The sequence below is a fragment of the Octopus sinensis genome, linkage group LG20, assembly GCF_006345805.1.
Source record: "Octopus sinensis linkage group LG20, ASM634580v1, whole genome shotgun sequence".
NCBI lineage: Eukaryota > Metazoa > Mollusca > Cephalopoda > Octopoda > Octopodidae > Octopus > Octopus sinensis.
Genome location: NC_043016.1, coordinates 20,857,394 through 20,876,756, shown reverse-complemented (window position 1 = coordinate 20,876,756; position 19,363 = coordinate 20,857,394). Strand labels below are relative to the sequence as shown.

The 19,363-nt window shown below is 36.6% G+C and overlaps 1 protein-coding gene across 1 annotated transcript in view; it reads left to right on the top strand.

Annotated features, from left to right (window-relative positions):
• The first annotated feature begins 411 nt into the window (after positions 1 to 411).
• LOC115222530 (Golgi resident protein GCP60) overlaps positions 412 to 19,363 on the top strand; it is a 38,074-nt gene continuing 19,122 nt past the window's right edge. The window contains exons 1-4 of the mRNA XM_029792787.2: positions 412 to 563; positions 12,848 to 13,311; positions 17,895 to 18,036; positions 18,885 to 19,025. Of these exons, the coding sequence (XP_029648647.1) occupies positions 13,152 to 13,311; positions 17,895 to 18,036; positions 18,885 to 19,025 (443 nt within the window). The 5' untranslated portion in view covers positions 412 to 563; positions 12,848 to 13,151. The remainder of the gene's footprint in view (positions 564 to 12,847; positions 13,312 to 17,894; positions 18,037 to 18,884; positions 19,026 to 19,363) is intronic.

Sequence of the window (19,363 nt, the reverse complement as noted above, 5' to 3'; positions counted from 1 at the left end):
ATCGCAGAGCAACGCGAGATGAAGTATTCTGTTCAAGAACACAACGCATCGCATGGTGCAGAAATCGAAACCACGATCCTGAGCCCAACGCCCCTAAACACTACGATACACGTCTTCTCTCTCTCTCACACATACACAAACTATGTTAGTAGTTATCCTACATATAAGTACAAAGTACAGGAAAAAGTTAACAAAGCCGCTTCTTATCGCTCGACAGGCAAGAAATAGCTTGCAAATCTTTTCCTCTCTCTTTCAAATTATATCTTATGTTAAATACGGATGGACTCAATAAAAAAACAGAGAACGTTGGCAGGTACGAAATATCATTTTAATCATTACATCTATCGGATTAAGAAATAAAAATCGGTTCTTCCATAGATTCGAACAGGAAGCAGTTTTTTTTTTACACGAACGCATGCGCACTACAGCGCCAAAGAGGAACTGAGGCTATAGAGAAAGCGGAAATCATCTGTCTGTGCGTCTGTACGTGAGCAAGGAGTTTGTAGAACTGTCTATGTGGACACGGTGTGGGAGTAGCTGGAGGTGTGTCAACACACCACTGGGTGAGCAACTTCATTTCTACTTATGCATACACACTACCATTATATATATATATATATATATATATATAGCATTATACACACATATATATATTTCGTTTATAATATATATATATATATGTGTGTGTGTGTATATATATATATGTATAATATATATATATATATAAATGTATATATATATAAAATGTATATATATATATATAAAATGTATATTTGGATTACGCCTGTATTATATAAACAGCTATATATATATATATAAATTTTGTGTTTAAGTTACCTTGTTCACTTAAATTTTCTCTGCGTGTAAATGTATATAGTACATAAAAACATATATACACATGAATATATATATACATGTATTTATATATAATTCGTATATGTATACACACACACACATATATACACACTTATATATATATATACACACACATATACGTACACATATATATATACATATATTTACACATATTTTCATATATATATAATATATATATATATATATATATATATATATTATATACATACACACATACACACACTCATACCTATATAACACGTACACATAATATGGATATAAAATCATATACATAGAAACCATTTTATACGAAGTATATATTTATATATATTCATTACACGTTCATACATATGTTCGTTTTTGGCAGCTAAATATACTGGTTTATAGTAAAGAGATATATATATAATGGATAGGAATATATCAAGAAGACATATAATTGATTCAGACAATTAGTGCTCAAAACGACACAGGTTAGTCATATGAGGTGGGACAGTGTCCACGAACTTTCTAGGCGGACCTACCCGACTAATTTTGGTTCATGTTGTTAATATTCAGTTTGAACATCCGGAGGAGAACTAATTGTACGTTGTGATAAAATACCATCAAAGGGTTTCTGTTCTGGAATGGACTGAAAGAAGTGTTTAGTGAAAGTACAGTGACGAATGGGACGAATAAGCCCGTATGCTAGTAAAGATAGCTCATTCAGAGAAGCCGGAGCCATTATTGCTATTTAGAAATGTCACAGCGAAGAAAATGTGTGTTTGTGAGCAAGTCGTTGACAGAATCTTTGACAGCCTGTTGGTTGTAGCCTAGGATGTTATGTGTGACGCAGTGGCACCATACCAAGTTACTCTGTTGAGGGTCTTTTTTGAGCTTTAGAGATGAATAACAAATGTTATTGGCCCTAAGGGCTGAGAGTTACCGCAAGAAATAATCAGCGATTGGGAGGTAACTGAATGTTGCTCAAGACTGGAGAGTGATACTGTATTTCTTGATCGGTATAGTAATTAAGCCTGTGCTGTTGTAAGACGAATTTGTCGTGTTTTTTGTTGAAGGTTGCTTTCAAGGTTTCTGTTCACAAAATTAATATTTAGGTTCGCATGTAGAAGATCAAAGAAGTGTGGAGCATACCATATTCATAAGAATCTGTTAGAGGTGACAGCAAATCAATCATTATTATATGGGAGACATTACTGAACATTGAGGAACACTTGAGTTAATACGATATGGATCTGAGAGAGAGAGACTTGTCAACAAGTTTAGCAATGTCGTATTTTGACCGGAGCTTTCAGTTTTGGACATGAAATACAAATATAGACCATACATTGATTGGCAGCTAGATAACATAGCTAGGAGGTTCTTGTGCCAGGCGTGGTTGAAGGCTTTGAAAGGTGAAGTGAAACTGCTGATGTAGGAGAGGAGTTCTCTATGTTATATTTGACTTTATGAGTACTGGTGTGGAGGTAGAGACAGATTGGAATTCGTTGTTGACAACTGTGGTGTTTGAAGTAGATTCTTGGGTTTGAGAAGTTGACTTTTGGAAGATGAAATACAATGGATCATGTTGCTAAGGATTTGGAATAAACTCTTGAAGAGTTTGACTAGGGTAACAGCAAAATAAGCCTTAGAAGGGGCTTATATTTGGGATTGATCATCTTGTTGAATTGGAATAATTGGAGGAATTTGTGGACTGGCATTGTGATGTTGAAACAGAAGGTATTGAAATGAGATTGAGATGCGTAATTTTGGAATGGGAAGCAAAGTAAAATATTTTTTCGGCAGAGGTGCTGCAAACAAAGTCATCTATGGTGAGGAGCTGAGGTGCAGCTAACAAAGTCATCTATGGTGAGGATTCCTTGGCAAGGAATCAGAATGTCCTACTGCATGTTGGGAAGTGAAAATCTTGTCAGCTGTGTAATGAACAAAGGCATCTTTTGCTTCAGTAATTGTTTTCTTGTAATGTTGCAGTGCTGTGTAAAAACCCTTACTGTTGATTGTTGTCGTTTAGCCACTGGTCAGCTGTGGCTGAGTAAACTACATTTAAAGAAAGGCATTCCAGTCATGACAGTCACAATTACATTATTCAATATAGCCTTTGCATTTTAAGATAACTTGAGGGATATTTTTAAATAGGCACCCATGCCAACCCCCTTTGCTTGCGAAGACATGGGGCAAGCGAAATCGAAATTGAATTGAACCAGCCAGGATCCCTGGTCTGGTGGTACGTAAAAAGCACTATCCGACTCGTGGCCGATGCCAGCGCCGCCTCGACTGGCTTCCGTGCTGGTGGCACATAAAATACACCAATCCGACCGTGGCCGTTGCCAGCCTCGCCTGGCACCTGTGCAGGTGGCACGTAAAAAGCACCCACTACACTCACGGAGTGGTTGGCGTTAGGAAGGGCATCCAGCCGTAGAAACACTGCCAGATCAGACTGGAGCCTGGTGCAGCCTTCTGGCTTCCCAGATCCCCGGTTGAACCGTCCAACCCATGCTAGCATGGAGAACGGACGTTAAACGATGATGATGATGATGAAGTAGCTTTACACTAGGTGATGAAAAGTTAAAATATGAAAAAAAGGGGCGCAGAAAAGGTTTCTTGGTGTACAGGAGCTACATGGCTACTTGCATTATACAATAGTGAGTAGAAGTAGTCAGAATGGAGCTGGAAAGAGATAAAAATGGTAACACGGTGTCAAGGAGGACCTCAAGGTGCAAGAAGGTGAATAAAAGTAAGTGGAGACAGAAGAACAGGAAGGGTTCTAAGAGTGTGATGGATAGTTAGAGATGTGGTAGGAAGCTATTTGAGTGGGGGGAAAAAACTGATAAAATAGTTCTTCACTTATTTAATTCCAGCAGTAGAATACTGTATTTAGGCAAGTGATAGAGAGATGAGTAATAGTTGTGTATAGAGTCATTGATTCCAAAACCTGTTTCTCCAAGATGGGTTGATCTTCTCTAGCACCACAGATTGCGAGTTATCTCCTCTATGTGATTCAGAATCCTGCAATCAGTTTTTACTGTTTTGTCCCTTGTTTTCTCAGATCTCCCTCTTCCACACACTTCATCCATATTGACACTTCTTCATACAGTAGTCCTCATCCATGTGCATCTCATGTCTGTACCTATGCAGTCTTCTTTCTTTCACACTATATCTGATTCCTCTGATGCTTAATATTTCTCTCAATACATTTGTACAATTTTGTTCATGCGCATCCAATGGGAGCATACTAGTTTCATTTCTTTCTAGTTTTCTGAGAGAGGGACCTTTTGTTACTAACAGAGGTAGTAGCTTTTTGAACTTCTTGAACCTGTTTTTTATTCTAGAAACCATACTTTCAGATCATCCTCTGCCACTGCTAATTGGGTTACACAGGCAACAGAAACTTTCTACCACTTCTAGGTATCTTCTTGCAAATATGAGAAAGTCTGTTTCCTCATGAACTCTTAAAACTTTGGTCTTAGCTAAGTTAACTTTGAAGCCTTTTGATTCTAGGTTTTGCTTCCACATGTGGAATTTCTTCTCTACGTCAACAACAGTTTCAGCTGTAATAATGAGATCGGTAGAAAGGAGTCCCTATTGGCAACTTGTCTTAACCCTTTTGTTATGTATTTATTTTAAGATGCTGTTTTTTTCACTTTAAATATAACAAAGAATTTAGTAAAATAACTTAATTATCATTCAGCTAGTGTTAGGAGCATAAATTGTGACTAAGGTTTGGTGGAATCCTACTCCATCTGATATTTTAAACAACTCAGCAGTAATTCCTGATGGGCCACAGGCTTTCCCTGTTTTCATATCCTTAATTACTGATGTTAACTGATCCTTCTGTTGGTCCTTGCTGGAAAAACTTTCACCCACCCGCATTTAATAACCTTTCATTGTAGTACTTCCATGCCTTTTTCTTTTCAGAATCACTAAGTGCAAGTGTATCATTGCCCATTCATATATACTTCTCTCCATAACATCACACTGCCTTGTGATATAGCACACTTCATTCCTCTGGTCTTCATGCTGTAGAATAATGGCAAAACTCTATCTTTCTGATTTCTCTCCTGGCTAAATAAACCTGTCACCTATCTTCTCTTTTAGCTACCTGATATAATTCTCTGCTACCCCATTTTATTCCAGTCTTTCTAGCCTCTGTCTGCCTTTTATGGCTCTTTTACCTCATTGTACTAATTCTACTTCACCCTTCATCTGTCTGGAACTTTACATCAACCACAGAATTGGTTTGTAACCCTCAGTAGGTTGTCCTCAGTAGGCAAGCCTTAGTTTTTTATCTCATTATGAAAAAAAAAATCTCTATATATATATATGTATGTAATATCTTATTATCTTAATGTATATATATATATATAAAACAAGAAGGATGTTAAAATGATGTTGATATATATATATATATACCTGCCTTCGTCTCTTGTCTATTTTCATAAAGCTTCCCGTTATTATATATATATATATATATAATATATATATATATATATGTATATAATCAATTCAAATAAATGAACAATAATATTAACAGTAATAGACAACAAGAGAATGTGCACAAGGAATGTATTAGTTTGATGTTCAGTAAAAAGAGAGAGCTTTTGATGTTTCAAGCAAAACTCTTCATCGGAATGGGGAAATGGAAAAGTCCAAAGAAGGAAAAGAAATTGCCAACAGCATGTGTGTAGTTACATTGCATCACTCATCATCATCATCATCATCATTTAGCGTCCGTTTTCCATGCTAGCATGGGTTGGACGGTTCTACTGGGGTCTGTGAAGCCAGAAGGCTTCATCAGGCCCAGTCAAATCTGGCAGTGTTTCTACGGCTGGATGCCCTTCCTAACGCCAACCACTCCGTGAGTGTAGTGGGTGCTTTTTACGTGCCACCCGCACTGGTGCCAGACAGAGCTGGCAAACGGCCACGAACGGATGGTGCTTTTTATGTGCCACCGGCACGAGGGCCAGGCGAGGCTGGCAACGGACACGAAACGGGGCGGTGCTGGCAACGGTCGCGAAACGGAAAGTTCTCTTACATGCCACCGGCACTGGTAACACATCTGCAATTTCCATTGATCGATTTCCATTGATCGATTTCGATTCTGATCCTCACTTGCCTCAATGGGTCTTCACAAGCAGAGTTTCACTAATAATTAATATATATTAATTATTAGTGGCAGAAGCATTATCTAAAAGGCAATCTTTAAATCCAACTTAATGCAGATGTCATGTTAGAACAGCAAGTGCTGTATTATTAGCCTTGAGAAATCTTCTCATATAGGCACTTGGTGTCATGGGTGCCTGAACCCCATACCGTAATTTCATTCTCTCACTGCTAATAATGCATAATTTGGTGTTCTAACATGACATCCACCTTAAGTTGAATATGAAGATTACCTTTTGGTAATAATATTGCTTTCATAATTAATTTTTAATAAGCCTGCTGGCTATTTACATCAATATCTGAAAAGATGCTCATATTCTATATAGCATAGCACTGAGATTTGACCTGCATGCAGTGACTGGACACTTCCCTCTGATGATTTTCAATCGAATGAAATCACATGATGTGGGAGTTCTGGCACCTATGACGTGATTCTTGTCTGCTATAAGATCATCATCATTTGTCGCTGAGGTAATCTGTAAAAAGGTTTCATAAAACTGGTTCTTCTCTTCATTTGCCAATCCTGATTGAGGGTCATCATCATCATCATCGTTTAATTTCTGTTTTCTATGCTAGCATGCGTTGGACGGTTCGACCGGGGTCTGGGAAGCCAGAAGGCTGCACCAGGCTCCAGTCTGATCTGGCAGTATTTCTACTGCTGGATGCCCTTCCTAATGCCAACCACTCCGTGAGTGTAGTGTGTGCTTTTTATGTGCCAGGTGAGGCTGGCAACGGCCATGATTGGTTGGTGCTTTTTACGTGCCACCAGCACGGAAGCCAGTCAAGGCGGCGCTGGCATCGGCCACGTTCGGATGGTGCTTTTTACGTACGTGCCACCGTCACAGGTCATATGCAATTATAAATGTTGCTGTTATATTTTCAAAGACAAGTCAAGGCTTAATTATCTTCTCGCACACATTTTCCTTCCTAAATATGCTCATACTCCCCACACTATCACTGTTGCAATAGTGATGGAGTGGGTGGGGGGAATGAGCATACTTAGGAAGACAAATGGGTAACGTGACCGAGATAGCCAGTGTGTGCAATAGGATATCTTTGTTTCTTGCTTTTAAGAAGTCTGGCTGAGGTTCTCTTCTATCTTACCTTTTTGAAAAATGGATGAGCTCCAATTTCTCCCAGATTAACAGCATGTTGTTTTCCTTCAACCATCAACAAACTGTGCATTGAACAGATTGGAGTTCTGATCAGTTACTCCCTTGACTTTCAGAGCTTATAGTCTGTAAAGATTTTATTTTACTATGTTTGAGGACATTCCTAATGTCATTTATGTAAGATAAGCAGCAGTGAGCCAAACAGTACCCTGGGAAACACCACAACTGACTTTTGCTGGTCTTCAGTAAATTCCATCAATCATATGCTAGATTCTGCATAGTCAGGAAGCATTAAATCCACTGCAGTTACCAAGAACTCAAGTGTTGGATAACTTTTTCATCAGAACATTGTTGTCAACTCTGATAAATGACATTTTTGTTGTAGCCTACTGCCAGAGCATTTAGAGTGCCATCAAAGTGGTCAAAAGATATTTTAGGTAGTCCCTGCCACTACAAAGATCATGATGGTTAGGATCTAGAAGATGGTTTTTCTTGAGGAAGGCAGTTATTTTTGGTCTCGCCACTCATGAATACTTCATTGATGTGAGTGGTTAGTGAGATTCTATGGTAATTTACTGCAAGTGACTTAATTTCCTTTTTAAAACCTGAGATGACAGACAAGGATAGAAAGTGTTCAGCTACACAATGTCAATTCAGCAATTTCCTCCTAAGATAGTAGCAAGAAATGCCAGATGTTGACTGTACTCCATCAAGATAACAACTAAGAATCTGTCAGGTAGAGCCTTGTGTTGAATTCACTTTAATTTTATTAGTTGCTGCTGCAATGACATCGGCAGTGCTGAAAGTTATATCAGATCCTGGCTTTATTGTAGATGAGGGCCACTACCTGTTTGCTAATTAACTGATTTGCTGAATGAGCAGTTAAAGATTTTGGAGGCACTGTAAGAAGTAGGCTAGAGGTGTTTGAGGTGATCTCTATAGCTCAATTATAGATAGGTCATTGGTTTTATTGTATACAGACAATAATTAACAACAGCCATTGCATAATGTCCTTTGTGTCTGTGGTAACGGATGCATGGAGGAAAGCAACACATCCTCTTCTATGGCCCATGTGGTCCCCATCAATGGTAGTAAGATCCTTAACTTTTGCCTCAGCATCAAAGTGAAAGTAGTTGAAGTGAATCTTAGTTGGGATGAAGAAAAAGATTAGGTTTAGCTGTTTGACAGTCCAGCTCCACAATGTATGGAAATTTCTGTTTTTTGTGCAAATGGGCCAATGCCTCAAGCATTTGGCAAGATTGCCATTGCTATGGTAGTTATTTCTTTGTGTTGTTTCGAGGTTTGTGAATTGTCTTTGTTCATTTAATGACAGCACTGGGGTGTATATTTTGTTTACTGGGATAGCAGTAGAGGCTGATGTGTCATACTAAGATTGCTTCTTTGAATTTCTTTTGCTAGATTCAGCATGGCTAAAAATAGGGTTCTCTTGATCAGAGAATTGTTGGTGTCTGAAATCATTGTCTTTGTGATTGTACTGCTGAATAAGTTTGGTTATGTCAGATATATCACAAATGTTCACTCTGAATAATTACTTGTTTCTTGACTTCTGTGAAGAAGACACCAGCATTACTCTAGCACGGGATGATGTTATTGTAGTAGTTGGGTTTTGTGCTCTTAGCAGGTTTAGCAAGAATGAATGTTGAAAGGAGGATATGTAGTGAGTCATTTTTGTGGGTGCTATAATATTGGCTAATGGTATGTTTCCTCAGTGGCGAGCTGGAAAGGACGGCGAGCTGGCAGAAATGTTAGCAAGCCGGGCGAAATGCTTGGCAGTATTTCGTCTGTCATTACGTTCTGAGTTCAAATTCCGCCGAGGTCAACTTTGCCTTTCATCCTTTCGGAGTCAATAAATTAAGTACCAGTTATGCACTGGGGTCGATATAATCGACTTAATCTGTTTGTCTATCCTTGTTTGTCTTCCCTGTGTTTAGCCCCTTGTGGGTAATAAACAAATAGGTATGTTTCCTCAGTGTGCATCCTGTAACTGGGAGGTAGATGATGGGGGCAATCATGTCATAGGCATGTTCTCTAATATAGAGAACAGCAGCAGATTTAGGATTCTGCTATATTCATGTGGGTGGAGTGTGAAGCAGTTGTGTGCTTGTGGATGTTCTTGATTTGAACATTGTTGTTGTGAGGTGGGTATATTACAGGCTGGGAGTGATATCATGACTCTTGCACTTGTAAGTGGTGCTGTGTTATTAGCAGGCATATTGTTGGATTGAGATAGTGAAGAAGAGGAAAGATTCTTGCCTATGGAGATAGTAGTAGCTGCAGTTTCTGATAATGGTGATGGGTATGTAGGTTTGATTGCCATGGGAATGGGTGTTGTTTTTAAGGAATGCGGAGAATGTGTTGTGTCAGCAGTGGAGGGATGGGCAGCCACAAGATCTCAAAGGTAAAGCTAAATAGAGCCAGACAAAAATATTGAATGGAGTTTTGAACCTTTAGCATTCACATTACTTTGTCAAATGTAATACTGATTTATTCACATTGTTTTGAATTAATCTTGCATTATCTCATAGCTTCAAGATTTCAATGATATGGTTATATATTTTTACAATGACATTGTTGGGTAGGTGTGAAATGTTGTACCTGGGCAGTTTGAACATATATATATATATATATATATATATATAAGTGGCAGAATATTTTGGCTGGATATGGTCGGTTTAAATGTTAAATGGTTAAGTAAACTGGAAGATTTTTGTTGTGATCTGCTTTCAGTTTAGTTTACTAATCAATAATTGACAGGGATGGTAGGATTCACCAGGTGCAAGAATATTTACTTGTTGGTCAACATTGAAATGTGGGACTTCATATAATAGTCAGTTTATTATTGTATGAGACTATCTACCTTTCATTTGCTCTGGAAGGCTGAGAAGGTTCTTTGCCTGGGTGTGTGAAAATAGAAAATGAGGATTCATTTGTGTTTCATTATGGAAAATTTTGAGTTTATAGTGGGTCTGAAGACTTTATTATACCTTGATATCTATTTTGAGTGGATGCCCCTCATAAAATAAAATACTTTAACCACATGTACTGGGTGCTTTTTTTCAGAGCACTGAGACTAGTGAGATCATGTAGCTAAGATTCCCTTCAGTTAAATGGAACTGTGGTAGAGGGGGAGGCAGATTTATGCTAACAGATGAGAGGTTCAAATATGTGAAAAAGGTGCCCACAACAAAACAGGTTTCTTATTACTTACTGTAGAGGAGCTACATAGCTAAGAGAAGGTAGGAGTGACCAAGTACAAGGTAAAGGGACAAGAGAACAGAGTGTCAGTGGGTAGAGTTTACATGAATATATGGGAGTGTGTGAAATGGGGAATGGTTGAGGGGGTGACTATTGTAAATACTGCAGTGAGAAAGATGATGGGTGAGGAGATTTCCCAACACATGGTTTTGCATGGCACCTTGGGCAAATATTTTCTACTGTAGATCAGGACTGACCAAAAGCCTTATGATTGGATTTGGTAGACAGAACTGAAAGAAGTCTTTTGTGTGTGTGTGTGTGTGTATATATATGTGTGTGTTTGTGTGTAACTTTGTCTTAACATCATGTGATGGTTGCAAATGAGCATCACTCATACAAGTGACATTGTTTGTTTCCTTTCATCCATGAAAGATAATATCATACTTGGAAACATATGAGAAATGGTGAGAGGAAGGGCATCAGAAAAATAAGGTGGCCACATCTTCTAGAGACAGAGATTAATTTAATAAACGGTAACGCAGGTGTCCCAAGGTGAGCTCAGCATGAACGGAAACCACACATCGAGGAAGAATTTATGCTGTATTTAATATGCCTGTATTTGTGTAATACCAAAGGTGGGCACTGTTAATCGAAAAGTTAACTTTATTAACCATTAATCAGTTATTTCCTAATGTAATGAAAGTTATCGATAAACCATTAACTTTAATTTTTATTACAGAAAAAAAATCAGTTTTTGCTCTAAAAACACCTTTAAAAAGTGCCAAGACTATAAAACCCATTAACTTAAAAGTTAAATCATTTAATGAAAATGTTAACTTTGTTGATTAACAGTTTGGTGTCCAGGTTTGTGTAATACACACACACACACTCATGAGATGAGGGTTATACTGAAATGAATGCAGATGGCATTCATTTCTATCAGCTCACATAGGCTATACAAATTACACACATTAGAAAAACTCTTACTCTGTACTAAAGTTTTGTTTAACATTTGTCACTATTACAAGCAATGTATTTATGCCATCATTGAACCCAACCCTTACACCACCTTTGAAAAAATTTAGATTTTTTACTGTTGTAGCCACTTCTTTGGAACCACTTTCACCTCATCTGTGTTCTGAAATCATTGACCCTGAAGACTGTCCTTTAAACCAAACCAGTGGGAGTTGGAGTGCACCAGATCCTGGCTTTATTGTAGATGAGGGCCACTACCTGTTTGCTAATTAACTGATTTGTTGCCAAAGATATATGTGATCATGCATTGTCTTTATGAATATGGATAATTTTTTTTCATTGTTGTTCAGCCTCTTCTACTTAATAGTTTCACTAAATTTTTTTAGTGTCACAGTATACTGCTTGCTGTACATGATACCCATATCTTAGAAAATTAATGAAACTGACACCCTTGTTATCTCCCCAAATAGTCACCATGACTTTCCGTGTTAATCACTACCTTTTGAATCTCTTAGGCCTTGGAGAAGAGATATGATACCATTTCAGGGACTGAACTTTCATTTATGGATTGTATACACCCATATACGACTTGTACTGGGTATCCTCAAGTGCAACTCTTCTGAGGGTGCATAAGGACATTCATCATATGTGATGTCCTTCCAAATGCCAACCCCTTTACAATCTGAACTTGGTACAATTTATGATGGTGCCTACACTGAGAGTTTAACATGTCAGTGACAAATCTAAAAGGTTCTCTTTGACCACATGCTGTTTCTACTCATTTGTCAGCCACTTTACAGAATATACTAGGTGGATTTTATCCTGCCACCTGTTGATTTTTCCAAGTTCAAATCCTACCCTGAAAATTTCTTTCACTTTTTTTCATATTATCAAATTTCTTAAATACTGAAAATCAAATATTAATCTTTTTGTTATTGCTTTCCTGGGTTCAAATCCAGCTTTAACTAACCTACACATCTCTTGATTTTCCTTTTGTATAAACTTAAACATCTCTGATTTTAAATCTTATTGTGAGAGGAACAGATTGTTCATTTTTAGTCTTTTTTTTTTCCTCAATGGGGTGTTTTCATTATACTTGCAGTATTATTAAATAGTTGTCAACTTTACTTGTCATCTTTCATGATAAAGAAATATTTTCTAGTTAAGTACTTATTAGATGGATGCAATTACTCTCCTTACCAAAAAAAAAAAAAAAGAATTGTGGTTTTGCAGCTGCATTAGAAATTATTATTCATAAGGTGGTGAGCTGGAAGAATAGTTAGCGCACTGGGAAAAATGCTTAGTGGCATTTTTTACATCTTTTATGTTCTGAGTTCAAATTACACCAAGGTTGACTTTGCCTTTCATCCTTTTGGGGTCAATAAAATAAGTACCAATTAATCACTGGGGTTGATGCAATTGAATTATACCCTCCTCTAAAATTGCTGGCCTTGTGACAAAATGTGAAACCAATATTATTGCTATCAATATTACAATAATTATCATAGTTATTTTTGTTTTAATTTTTTCAGATTTCAAAAAAATTCAGTGATACCAAGGTGACAGAGAACAGCAGTTTTGAGGCATATACTCATACACAAATACACACACAGCCTGCATACACACTCCTATATATATATATATGTATATATAGCCAGTAACACTCCAGAGTACACACACATATATACACTTATTCACAGACACTCATACACACACACACATACACACACACACATAAATGTATGTGTGTAGACACACACACCCTCAGATATAAACATAAAGACACACAAACAATCTTTCACAGCTGCTATTCATCACTACAGTGGGGAAGACACCATGACAGAAGTTGCTGGAGTCACAGAGGCCATGGCAACAACACTGAGGGTAAATGAAAATGAAAGTGAGCTCTCAGATGCTTCACTTGATGAGGACTGTGTTGCTAAGTGGGGTTTCAGGCTTGCTGAGTTGTATCGGCTTGCACTTTTGTTCTTTAAAGGTATGTTGGTGTTTCTTCTGTTTATGTGTTTGTGTGTGTGTGAAAGAGAGAGATTGAGAAAGTTTGTATCTATCTATATATATATAGTTTATAGATCCAGTAGAAGTAGAAAAATGTACTCCATCTAGTGAGAGATAAATATCAATTTCATGAATAACTGAAAGAGCTACTAATAGTAACTCTTGTATCATAAAAGCATGAAACTATTACTAGCTCTTTTAGTCGAGTATTAAATTGGAGTGGCTGTGTGGTAAGAAGCTTGCTTCTCAACCACATGGTTCTGGGTCCTGTCCCACTGCGTGGCACCTTAGGCAAGAGTCATCTAATATATAGACTTGGGCTAACCAAAGCCTTGTGAATGGATTGGGAAACTGAAAGAAGCCTGTCATGTATATATATATATGTGTGTGTGTGTATATATATATATATATATATATCAGGTTGAGTTAAAAAGTAAGCAACGTTTTGAAAAATGATGAATTTGTATTGGATTTTTGCAGAGTTTTGAATTTTTTTTAAGCATTTTTTTTACAGTTGTCTGATAATACAATAGACTTGCCCAAATGCCTCAATAAATTAACATTGATATGTTTTTTACTGTTTTTATAATCATCTGAAATGGAACTGTCATTTGATATTCAAGTAATTTTGCTATTCAACTTCCAAAAAATGGACGTAAAACAGCTGAAAATGCTCACAATATCACCAAAACATTTGGTGAGGAAATGACCAGTGAGTGGTCAGTTTCAAATGGTTTAAATGATTTCACAGTGGAGACTTGAGCCTTAAAGATTGTGTGTAGTGGATACACATCTGTTATTGATGACAGTCAGTTAAAGACTGTCATTGAGAAAGATCGACATAAAACCACTCGAGAACTGGCGAAGGAACTTCAAGTTAGCCAGAAAACTGCCTGCAACCATTTGCATGCAATCAGAAAATGCACAGATATGAAAACAGACCAATCCATTACTCGACTGTATTGTAACTTGCAATGAAAAGTGGATTCTGTACAATAATAAACGTTCTTCACAGTGGTTGGAACAAAATGAAGCATTGAAAATCTTCCCTAAACACGAGCTCTTCAAAAAGGTTATGGTGACTGTTTGGTGACTACTGCTGGACTCATCCACTTAACTTCTTATAACCCTACAAAAACATTACTGTAGAAATATATTGCTAAGAAATTGCCAAAATGAAAGAAAAACTGCTACTCCTCCATCCCAGACTGGTCAACAGAAGAGGGCCAATCATCCTTTATGACAATGCTTGACCACGCATTTCACTAATGATGCTCGAGAAGTTGAGGGAACTTGGCTAGGAATTTCTTCCCAACCCAGCTTATTCCCCAGACCTTTCTCCTACCTACTACCACTTTTTCAAGCACCTTCATGGTTTCCTCCAAGAGGAGTTAAAAAATCAAACCCATGCTGAAAGTGTGTTCAAAGAGTTCATCAGCTTCAGAACTCCAGATTTTTATGTTACCAGAATAAACAAACTTGTAACTCGTTGGCAAAAATGTGTTGATTGCAATGGTACTTTGATGAGAATAAAATTTCCACATTGTTGAAATATATTGTGATGAATTTCATGTTTCAAAATGTTGCTTTGAAGACAAAGATGCCTTAGAAAAAATAGATTATAGAGGAATTAAACTGCTGGATCAGGTTGTGAAGGTTTGGAGAAAGCTGCAAGATAATTGATCCATAAAGGAGATGCAGTTTGCTTCATATCCAGAAGAGGTACCACTGATGCACTCTTCTTAAGCAATTGCAGAAGAAATTCTTGGCTAAGAGTAAACAACTATTCTTGGCATTTGTTGAGTTGGAAAAAGCATTTTGTCAGTGTAAAATGTTTATTAATTTGGTGGTCAGTAAAGAAACTTGGTCTGGATGAATGTCTGGATGTACAAAGGTGCAATAAGTAAAGGTGAGAATTGACAAAGATTTCAGCAATGAATTAAGCATGACAGTAGGAATCTATCAAGGCTCAAATCTCAGTCCTCACCATTATAATCTTACAAGTTGTCGCAGAGGTGTTTAAGTCTAATTGTGTTCATTAGGAAATAATCTATGCTAAGTTGACAATCTGGTTCACATAACTGAATCTATTGAGGTAAAATTCCAAACATGGAAGCTAAATCTGGAATCAAAAATCCTTAAAGTATACTTAAGAAAGACTAAGGTTTTAGTAAGTAGGGAAGCAGACAGATCCTGGTATTGTCAAGGAAACATCTCTGCTCGATGTGCAAGAAAGGAGTAGGTATAAGCTCTTTATGCTGTACTGAATGTAATTATGGACACATAAGAGAATGTTAGCTTCATATGTAATATAGCACTACATACTATGAGCATACCAGAAATAAATTCTGTTAAATGCTTGGATGGCTTACTAGTAGTAGTTATCTAGAAGATATAATTAGCCATTGGGAGGTGATTTCTCTGAAGGTATAGTAGCCAGGGTAAGAATGGTTTGGAAAAAGTTCAAGGTGCTATTGTTGCTGCTGGCATCAATGGTTTTTTTTTTCCTCCCTTCAGATAAATGGACAGATTATGTGACACTTATGTTAAAATTGATGCAGCATGATAGTGCTTCTTTTTTGGGATATATGATACATTGACAATATGTTGGGTTGGCAAGAAAGTAATTTTGGTTTTTTAGTGTGAAATAAGTCATTTATTTTTTCATACAAAAAATGAACTTTAATCACTTATATATTTTCCATTTTGTTTAATGATCTTTTACCATCTTTCTGACAACTTCATGATACTGCGCTCATAGAACTTCTGGTCTTTATCAGCCTAAAACTGAAGCAAGCGTGATTTCAAGTAATCATCATTATTGAAAGTTTTATTATTAAAAGAATTTTGCAAACTTCAAAATAAATGGTAATCTGATGGTGCAAGGTCAGGACTATATGGTAGATGTGACATCACTTCCCAACCAAGTTCCAATAATATCAAAGATGTGTGTGGTCTAGCTTTGTCATGGTGGAACACGATTCCATTTTGATTTGCCAATTCTGGCCTTTTTTGTTTGATTGCTTCCTCCAGTTTCATTAGTTGTTGACAGTAAACATCTGAATTGATTGTTTGGTTCCTTGGAAGCAACTTAAAATACGCAATACCTTTGTAATCTCACTTAATTGACAGCATAACTGTTTTTTTATGCAATTCAGCTTTTGATGTGGTTTGTGCTGTTTTATTATGTTTGGACCATGATCATTTTCGACTGATGTTATTGTAGACAATCCATTTTTCATCACCAGTGATGATTCATTTAAAAAAAAGGTCGATTTCATTGCTTTTGAAATGCATATCGCAAATATTTATTCATTGTGTTAAGTGAATCTCTTTCAATTTTTGTGGAACCCAAATATCGAGCTTTTTAATGAGTCCAAGACATTTTAAGTGATTTCCAATTGTTGTGTGTGATACAGTTAACTTCTCTGCGATCTCTCGCACAGTTATATGACAATCAGATTCAATTATGGCTTTGCTTTTGTCATCATCAATTTCAGTAGGTCAAAGAGGACGTTGGCCATCTTTGAGTGAAAAATCTCCAGAATGGAATTTTTAAAACCGTTTCTGATGTGTGTTCTGTTAAGAAATCAATACCATAAGCTTCACATATCTCTTAGTGAGCCTCAGCAGCTCTCTTGCCTTTACAGAAAAAAAAAAAAAGAAAGTAAAATATGGTGACTGTTCGCTTTTGCATTCCATGTTAAAATTGACACTAACCTAACAGCTATAAATAAAATTACTTGCAATTTGTTTCCAAAGTAATCTAAAAGTACTGGCTGTCAAATGTCAAAAGGAAAAAAAAAAAATCATAACCTCGACAAAAGTCCTTCAAAAAAATCATAACTCTATCTATTTGCGGAAAACGAAATTACTTGCTTGCCAACTCAATATGTGTATATATAATCATGCTGGTGCCATGTAAAACACACCCAGTACACTCTGCAAAGTGGTTGGTGTTAGGAAGGGCATCCAGCTGTAGAAACCATGCCAAAACAGACAATTGGAACCTGGGAAGCTCTCTGGCTGGCCACCTCCTATTAAATTGCCAGCATGGAAAATAGACATTAAATGATGATTATATATAGTGAAAAGTGGTTAGAAATTTATGTACAAATTGTGTTTTATCACTAAGAAATGGGTGAAAATGCACAATAACATTAAGAAAATTATTGTAATAAATTTGAACAACTTAAAGGGAGAAAACCAAATATAATATTTCATTTAAATATATTAGATCTCAACTGGTTTCATCCATTCTGGTTGTGGATTTATCAAATGAAAATAGTTATAGTGACTGAAATATAAATGGTTGAGATTCTTGTAGTTGGACAGAGAACTTAGGTGTCAGGTTCCAAGACAAAGAATGAAAGGATATGGTGTGTGCATACAAACACACACACACACACATAGTGTGAATGAGTGATTATCTATTTTTTACCTGTATATTTCTGTCTGTATGTATGTTCCATCTTTTCATCCATACACCTATCCATCCCTCTCTTCTATCCTCTGCCTCCAACTATATATGTATTTCTCATCAGGAATCCTATTTCTCTTCAGATAAACAAGGCAAAGCTGTGCATCTCACTTACAAGGACAAACTCAAATTAGTTGCTTATACAAAACAAGCAGCACATGGGCGATGTATAACCGAAGCCTTCCCTGATGTTGGATTTTTGGATGTTGTCGGGAGTGATCGAAGGTGAGTATTGATCAAAATATGGATGTATGTGTGTAATGTCTAAAGCAATTAAATTTTTTTATTTCTCTTTCCTGCTCCCTCTCTTGTCTAGTTTCTGTCTGCTTCTTCCTGTCTACATATGCATTCTACATTGTTTTATATTTCACTATCTAACCAATTGTTCAATGACAATGTAAAACATTGCTGTTATATATTTATGAATTTTCATGTATAGATGTGTGCATGTATCTGTGTCTGTTTGTCTCTCACACACATGGGATGTATGTGTATTTAGTATATAATGTATGTACATACATGCAATTCAATACCTATATGTGTGTAATACATTTATATGGCAAGTTGAATAAGAATACATTTACTAAAAATCATTCATATTTTGTCAATCACATCTCAATATTTAAGATATCTCTCACTCTTTTTGAAAAGTCAAAGACAAATAAATTGAGGTTAAATTGTTTATTGAAAATATGATTAACTTGTATTTTTATATATATATATATATATATATATATACATACATACATATATATATCGTCATCATCATTTAACGTATGTTTTTTTGTGCTGGCATGTTTTCCACAGTTTTATATGTGTGTGTGTGTGTGTGTGTGTGTGTGTGTGTATATATGTATGTATCATCATCATCAAACGTTCATGTTCCATGCTAGCATGGGTGGGATGGTACCACAAGAGCCAGCCAGGCCAGCCTGCACCAAACTTCTGAGACTGTTTTGGTAGGATTTTTACAGCTGGATGTCTTTCATAACACATACCACACAACAGATAATAACTATACATATACACCTTCTATATATATATATATAATGATTCCATCTCTTTTCTATCAGACAGGCTTGGCGTGCTCTTGGTGACATGCCACAGACACAAGCAATGGCTGAATTTGTGACAACACTTGATAGCCTCTGTCCCCTGCTCCGGCCATTTGTCCAAGCTCACCGAACCGAGAGGGACGACAAGCTACGGAAAGAGTGAGTATGTAATAATGGTAGTTATGTGTTTTTCATGTTTCTTTGGTGCTCATATATTCATACATATATATGTTACCCCTCTGCTGTCAACCAAGATCAAGAGTCCATTTTCGATATATATATCTACACACTGTATTGAGTTCCTTGTCAGATAAAGCTTGTAGTGTGTCATAATATATATTTGAGTATTCTTTACAACTGTTACATTACAGTATATCCCTATGTATTTAAGTATGTAAAGATGTGTGTGTTTATATGTGTTCATATATCTAGTATATATAAATCAGAGTATGTGTGTGTATAATGAGTAATGCATACATTTCCACAATTCTCAACCA